Source organism: Oryza sativa, chromosome 1, assembly GCF_034140825.1.
Source record: "Oryza sativa Japonica Group chromosome 1, ASM3414082v1".
NCBI classification, from domain to species: Eukaryota; Viridiplantae; Streptophyta; class Magnoliopsida; order Poales; family Poaceae; genus Oryza; species Oryza sativa.
Window position 1 is genome coordinate 14,373,407 of NC_089035.1, and position 8,071 is coordinate 14,381,477.

An 8,071-nucleotide genomic window follows, 5' to 3' on the forward strand; every position below is an offset into this window, starting at 1 on the left:
TATTTTAAAATTTAAATTTTATATAGTTAACTCGGATAGAGAAATGATAAAAAAATGGTAGTATCTCAATAAGTATATATACCGTCGGACAAGCTCCCCGTCGCAGGCGGCGGTGGGCATGTCATCGCTGCTTCTTGCAGGGTTTTCATGGGTACGGCGTGCCCCATCCCCCATGTGAGTCGTCAGTTTGTTTGGACGGTGGATGGGTGCTGAAGGCACGCTCATGCAGTCACCCAAGGCAGACGATCCTGATCCACCTCGGCACTACTAGCACGCATTGCGTGGGTCATTTCCGTTGTTCAATATTTCCTCCAATCATATTATAAGTCACTTTGATTTTTTTTTAAGTTAAACATACGCACACAAATGCACAGATAATGCCGGTTCTTTTATAACATCCACCATATAACAAATAGATGCACACGTATAACAGATGATCCACTGGAGTAAAAAAAGCGTGCATCATCACTTCCAATTTACCAACTCATGTTATAAGAGTAGAAACCATATAAATCAACCGGCATATAGAAAATAACTTCCGCAAATCACTGCCAACGTATAATGAATGTTTAGGACACCAAGGAACATCAACAGCAGTCACTAACTTTGCTCCTAAGTTGCTTGATTACATTAACACACAAAAAGGGATCATTTGATTTATATATTCTGAATGTGAACGTTACTTGAACCACCAAACACTTCCATGTAGACTCATGCTCAACCAATTACATATATCATGAGAAAATTGGGAGATGCAGCACAGGGCTAAGCAGACATTCCACAAATATGTTTCAGTGTAGGAGCACTATACATGTTGAAAATAAAGGGGTGAGGAGTACACAAAACTCTCGCCTCTCGCTGCATCAAAGCAGGTCCTGTGAAGACATCAAACTTGCTCATGGGTGGACGCCTGCCTGGGAAACAGAAGTCAACCATACCTTTCTCAGTGGCCCACTGTGGTCTTAGTCTGCAGCCAGCCATAAAACCATGTCATTGTCCAATACTTCACCGCAATGAAAGCCGCCATGGACACAGCCAAGTAATAAGTTCTGAATGCCATCTTCAGCATCACTTCAGCAGGTAGCGTGACAAGTGTCTTATTGGAGAAATCGTGGAAACCCAGCATTCAGCACTCCGTGAAAGACAACGCCACCATTCCTAAAATACATATGCTAACCAGCGGTGAACATTCTAAGTGGCCTTATATGTCCTTCACAGTTTATTCAGCTCTCAAATTCAAAATTTCCTTGGCAGTCCTCTTCCGAAAGTAATGCATATGTTTCTATGAAAGACAACCAATTTCAAAACCAGTTAATTTCACTTGAAAAAAAAATCATAAATTCCATTTTAACTTCTTCCAAGTAGAGCATATAAATTGGCAGGAAGCGCAAGATCCAATTTGGTACCTGTCCAAAAGTAAGGCCCATATCTCTGCTGTAGAAATCTATGTATTTGAGCATGAACATGCCACAATCCCACCTAAATGGAAGGCAACCAAGTAATGAGTACATTACGCAAATTTTCGAAGGCATAGTAATGCGATATGCCTGTGGTGAACTATATAATGTTCTTAGAATTGCACCTCCTTTAAAGGAAAAAACAAGTTCTACTATTGTATAATGTTGGTTAGCAAGACTGATACACATACTAGAAAAAAAAATTGAGAAAAATACCCATTCTCTTGCAAAGGAAGGTTTTTTACACCCTCCTGCTTCCATGAAAGAGCATCAATATGTTGGCCACTCTTATCTTTCACCTCATCTACAAGATACCTTGCCTGGTTAAGTGGGAAAAAATAATTTAGGATCACATGGCACTACAATGTTCAAGAATCTCCAGCAAATGCATGTAAAACGTGAACTGAATAGATCCTGGATTCTAGAATGAAGAAATGTATTATAATACAATTGGATTTTGTGATGTTTTCCTCAAAATTAAATTCTAAACTTCTATAGTTCTATGTTTACATGGTCTTTCCGTGACCCATACCATCACTTCAGTAGAAATTAAGAAAGGAATTTCAAAAGCCATCAGATTTTCTCATGTATAGACACAAACCAAGCAACTAATCAGACAGTCAGATTATACTACTTACTAAAGTTCTCAATGCCTTCATGTCCATGCTGCCAAGTGAATCCAGAAATTGAAACTTTTTGTCCCTTATGTTTATGACTGCTAAACACCAATGCACTTCCTTGTGTATAGGAACAAAGATCTGGACAGAAATAACTGGTTCAGTCAGATAATAGTAAAATCCCAGGAGAATTCAGCTTGAAAAGAGAAAGAAAATAGCATTTTACCTTATCACATTCAAGTAGGCTGTAACCTAACTTCCTTTTAGTTGTCCATCTTCTGACAGACTTATAATCATACCCACCAGTAATGAGCTGATCACAGGGGAAAAATACATGGCTAGTTAGTTTGTATCTGTTGAGTTTTGTTAGAACATATATCATACGAGTTAGGATTAGTGGAATACTCAACTCAAATATAATATTGATCAGCATCATTAGTTCCTAACTAACTTTGCCAATAAAGGCTGTGCAAACAGTTGATACCATGAATATAGAAATAGAAACATACTAGTTGAATAGCATGCACAAGTGCAACTTTCTTGTAAAGATATAAAAAAGGAATAAACAAACAAAAACAAACTCAGCAAAATAAGAAATTTTTTGTCTAGTCCTTGGAAACATGGCACAAGCAAAACCTTCATAACTCTCTCTACACTAATCATGTTAAGGTAAAGCAATATCAAAATGGTACTACCTCCGTTTCAGGTTATAAGACTTTCTAGCATTGCCACATTCATATAGATGTTGAATCTAGGCACACAGATATGTCTAGATTCATTAACATATATATGAATGTGGGCAATGCTAAAAAGTCTTCTAATATGAAACGGAGGAAGTATCAGGGAAACTGAATTATAGAAACAGAAGCTGACCTTTTTGTAGAAAAAGGTATTGAAGAAGTGGCATTTCAAAAACTTGTTAGGTTCTCTCAGTTCCCTCTCTTTCAGCAGCTCAAGATACAAATTTATGACCTGAAAATGTCAAGGAGCTCATGTCAAATCCCATATGCTCACCTTTTGAGTTCAAACAGAAGAAAACAGCACAAGCAATAAAATACCTCATCATTTAGCCACTCCGTTTCGTTCAAGCACTGCAAGGTCTCTCTTGTTATGACAATATTTGATGATTCATGTACCACTAGCCTTTCACGTCTGGAAAAAAAAAGATGCCGCGAATTAAGCGACATATTTGCTCAAGAAATGTTCTACTGTTTACTGTTTATGAAGAGAAGACAAGGAACCAAACCTGTTACGGCCACCAAGAGCATGATCAACACTATCCTCATCCTCATCCGTAAAAGGAACAAAAGGTTCATCCTGAAACATATGCAAGAAGTGGGACCAGACATTTAAAAACGAGAAATGAAATAGCATACTCTTCAGTAAGATCATGTGCTAATTTCACAAGCTTTGTTTTACTGCAAATGCAATTTTCAATATTTAAAAAACATAAAATTACAGTATTTCTTTTTCACTTTTCAGTATTAATGCAATTGCTAACCTGCAAGTTCATATCCCTAGGTATATCAACAAAATGCTTGGATCATAATTAGTTTACTGTCCTTTTGGAAGGCCATAAATTATGGGAAGTAAAAAAATAGTACCAAAATTTTCTACCCCTTTGTATAAAAGACTCGATTGACACATATCCAGGAATGGACTCATCATTTTCTTTCTCAACCAAATAGGACACATGGAATTTCTAACTTCAATTTTCTTTCTTCACGATCTTTCTAGTCTTCATGATATTTCTAGTAAGATTAAGCAACTGAAAAGCCACATGCCATGGCAACGAGCAAGTTGGCACTATGCTACAAGATTGTGTTAACCTATGACACACTAAAAGTATCACGCTATAACTGAAGTGTACTAGCGTTATGAACAAGTTAATAATGTTATCCATGTTGGTGACGGAAACAAACAAAAGTTCCCTTTTATCGTCATCATTGTTTTCTAAAAATGCCTCTCTCCTCTACCCATTTCATTGTTGCAATAAGTACACTATGGTTCATAAAATAAAATATGCTGCAGTATATTATGGGCATGCCAGGGTATATATATTATGGCTAAGTAATAGCTATTTTGTATAGACAACCCATACATTTCCGCAAAATTGTAGCATTTATGTTCGATTAAAGCGAGCGCTTAACAAATTCATAAACTATCTATCAGAAGATAAGCAACAGAAGTTGCAAAATGGAGTTACCTCCTTCCGGGGCCCGAACCGTGGGAGGACATCGGCGAGCTGCTCAAGGCCGAGGCGGCCCTTCTCTGCGAGGCGCACCTCGAACTCGAGTGTCCTGAGCTTGGCGTCCCGTCGCCGGCTGGAAGCCTCATAGAGCTCCTTGTAGAGGGGGACCCTCCTCACAACAACGCTACCCTTCACCTCCTCCTCCTCCTCTTCTCGCGCTTCCTCGTCATCTTTCCTCTCCTCCGCATCGTCGACAGCGATCACCTCCACCCTCGACGGCGCATCGGCGGTGGAAGGAGAAGGCGGCAGCGGCGGCGGGTGGGCGACGCTGTCGACGAGCTCGACATACTGCTCGAGGCCGAGAGACCGCGGATGCTGCGGCGACGAAGGGGACGGGGTGAAGCACGACGGATTGGAGCGGGAGAGCGCGGAACCGAGGCGGAACGCGCGGAGGACGCGTTGGGGCCCGTGGATTGGGCGCGGGTGCGGCGGCGGCGGAGGCAGGCGGCGGAGGCGGCTGGGGGGCAAGGAGGAAGCGTACGAGGTGGAGGCACCTCCGGCGCCGGCGGCGGCGGCGGCGGAGTACGAGGAGGAGGGGCCCTGCGCGGCGGCGGAGGAGGAGGAGGGATGAGGGGGCGGCGGAGAGGGAGGCGGAGAGGAGGCGTCGGCGAGGGATGAGGAGGAGGGGAGGGGCGCGAGCTTGGGCTTCTTGGAGGGAGGCGGCGGGGAGGGAGGGAAGGAGGGGAGGAGGCGGTGGTCGGCGGAGAGGCGCTTGCGGCTGTCGGTGAGCGCGCCCATCGCCGCCGGCGGAAACCCTAGCTTCGCTTTTCGTCGATTGGCCTCAGATCGAGCGGAGGGCGGGGCGGCGTCTCGGGGAAATGGAGGTATGGCCCATGGGCCCGCTCGGTCATTTTCTCCGTCTTTTTCCTTTTTTTTTTTACTTTTTATCGCGTGCAGTTGTGAACTGGTAGGCTCACTGCCCGGAAGGAGGCGTTTCTCTCTTCTTCTTTTTTAAATTTCTTTTTCAGAGGAGCAAAGGAGCAACCGATTTTCATGAAAGTATTCAATTGTGAGTGTGCGTTGGTGTAAGCTTTTAAATGTTATTGTAGCACAATTGCTATGTAATTATGTTATATCTACATTGTAACTTTCTTATGCTCTCTTTCCGATATAAGGTGTAACTGGTTTAGACGCAAAGATTAAGAAATTGTAATTTGGTTTAGAGTCGGTGAAATTATTGATCCCATGATAGTTGATTTAGTAACGCTGCCCTCGTTGATTCTAGCGTGTCCAATGTTGCGTCGTGAATATCATCCTCATTGGCCATTTTCCGATGTTGTCATTATCGGTGATGTAAGTTTGCACACGGGTGAGATCCACTTGTCAACATGTATCCAATATATGTCTCCCGTCACATGTGCTATGCGCTCGCGACCTTCTTGGTCAACTCCAATAGTCGCCTAGCCCACGTTTGAGCCTCCTTCATCACGAACTCTGTCATCGCCATCGCCAATTGTTGTGGCAAGAGAGAGGGCAAGCGATGGAGCATGCTTCACTAGTCATGGGGCCGAGACCTTGAAACTAACCAAACCAAATTAGAAAAAGTTGATGCCATCAACTGCATGCATATGAGAGGGAGCCAAAGAGGTGTTGCAGTTTATGTTGGAACTTGAAAAGAAAGGAAATTGCATCCTATATTTAGGGATAGAGGGGGTAAGTTGTAAGCTTTTAATTATTATACCATTTGACTGCATCGAGATATGTACGAGAAAGGGGAAAAAATATATGTACAAATTTATCGGATATGTACAATGTAAACAGATGTTGAGTTTGCCACGTCTCTCGTAGGTACTCATAGGGATAAGATATATATTTGTATTTTTTTAGTGTCTTTCAGTGAAAATATGGGTGTACTGAACATTTTCTTATTTAGTGGCTAGCACCAATGCTAACAATTGGGTAAGCCTATGGGAAATTAGAAAAAAAGCGAAAATAAATTTCTTGGAACTACTCAGTGGCGGACGTAGCTTCAAAATATAGATGGGGTGGAGAACAGAGATGTTCACTCGATTGATTAGTCGCTAGCGACACACGCGCGCCAAGAAAAGTGGGCCAGCCTTCTACACGCGAGACGGCGAGAGGAGTGGTAGCGGCCGTACCATGACGACGGTGGCTGGAAAATAGAATAAAATATTATTTGCTTCAAAAGGCCCACAGATGTATTAGAGACTGTCTATTATACATCATGTCTATTATACATCAGGGCTTTTAGCTAGCCTTTGAATGATGTGGAAATAACTAGACTTGCTCTCTTCAGTCAAAAAACTAGACTTGCTCTCACTGCGCACATGCTACAGACACAGACAAAGATGCAGAAATAGATACATCCTTGAATGCGTCAATATGAGGAAAGCTACGAATCGGACGTCAATATCGGCATATCACTGTACGTGTCAATGCGTCAATGCTGTCTGTCTCGGACATCAATATCGGTATATCACTGTACGTGTTAATGCGTCAATATTGTCTCTGTTAATCATCCGCATATCTCTGTACGTGTCCGATTCCCACGCCCCAGAACACGGCCTTTCATCCTCAGCCACATACAAAATCAGTCAAAGCTGAGATGGAGATAGGATAGAATCAAGACTCTTGATTTGCAACGTTGTTCCGTTATAATCGCGAAAATATTTCCTCGAACGTGTAGGTAATACTAGTAATATGTACTTTGCATGGATGGATGTCACCTAGGTAAGAAGAAAGATCACCACGTATCATGCTTTGAGAGAACAAGCTCCGTGTAGCATGCGGAACAGGATCCTCTGACGTAGTGGTTTCTACGTCAGAGGGACATCCAGCTGTTCCCGTATATGCAAATCTAACTGTATAAATCTTCAACGGATTTTTTCTCGTAAACTATTTATCTAACCTAAGATCTGATTTTACGAGTTATTCTAAGTACTACATGTGCGTATATTATAGGTATCCTGACTACAATTTAGTTAGTGTTCTGTAAAACCCACAGGTACTCATTGGGATGGTAGCGTTGTTAAAAAAATCAGACAATAGATATATAGGGAGTGAAACAACATACACGATAGCTTTATTCCATTCTATTCATCCATGCAAAGTTTTATTAACCTTCAAAACGAATTTTATCTTGAATTACTTATCCGATTTACTTTGATTACACCATTATATTCATATTAATTAAATATTTAAAATAAGATCCCACATGATTATACAAGGGCGGATATAGAGTGTAACAAGCGGGGGCCTTGGCCCCACTCAATTTTGCAGCGAGTGGGGGCAAATGCCTCTTGACACTTTTTACTTCCTTAGTCTATCTAAACGGTAGATCCTTAGCCTCCACTCATACTATTTTCTGCCTCCGCCCCTATGATTATATTTCGATAAATTTTTGGAATGGATATTTTTAGTTGCTGCACGTGTTATTATTTCGGTGTTCCAATAAGTGGTTTTATGATGTTTCACTAGTTCATGTAAATGTTGCACGCGATATTTTTAGATGATTCAGTAACTACTTTGCGATGTTTCAAAAATTACAACTCGATGCTGATATAATTTTTTAAACAAGATCAAGTATTTTGCAAATTTGTTTTATGTTTAATATGATCACATGATTATTTAGCTTTTTAAATATATTTCTTTTAAATGTTGCACATGTTTTACTTAAATGTTTCACTAGTTAATTCGTAAATATTACACGTGGTTTTCCTGAAATGTTTCAGCAAGTGTTTTATAATGTTTCAATAATTATAATTATAGTTTAATATTAATATGAT

General features: G+C 41.0%; 1 protein-coding gene across 1 annotated transcript; it reads right to left on the reverse strand.

The window, feature by feature from the left end:
- Positions 1–630: 630 nt before the first annotated feature.
- On the reverse strand, positions 631–5,113 carry LOC4326283 (ubiquitin-like-specific protease ESD4). The gene is made up of 9 exons (XM_015772035.3): positions 4,281–5,113; positions 3,321–3,391; positions 3,133–3,226; positions 2,948–3,046; positions 2,301–2,387; positions 2,096–2,215; positions 1,674–1,777; positions 1,407–1,479; positions 631–1,282 (listed from the first exon to the last, which is right to left on the reverse strand). Exons 1-9 carry the CDS (start codon positions 5,061–5,063, stop codon positions 1,220–1,222), a joined length of 1,494 nt encoding a protein of 497 aa, XP_015627521.1. The 5' UTR covers positions 5,064–5,113; the 3' UTR covers positions 631–1,219.
- Between the last annotated feature and the right edge of the window lie 2,958 nt (positions 5,114–8,071).

What these genes read in the sequence shown, in the direction of transcription:
- LOC4326283 (XM_015772035.3), bottom strand. Translation starts at nt 5,063, where the DNA reads ATGGGCGCGCTCACCGACAGCCGCAAGCGCCTCTCCGCCGACCACCGC. An exon ending in ATACCTTTTTCTACAAAAAG is followed by an intron (nt 2,388 to 2,947) that starts GTCAGCTTCTGT and finishes CCCTGTGATCAG; the next exon opens with CTCATTACTGGTGGGTATGA. An exon ending in TGAAGGCATTGAGAACTTTA is followed by an intron (nt 1,778 to 2,095) that starts GTAAGTAGTATA and finishes CCACTTAACCAG; the next exon opens with GCAAGGTATCTTGTAGATGA.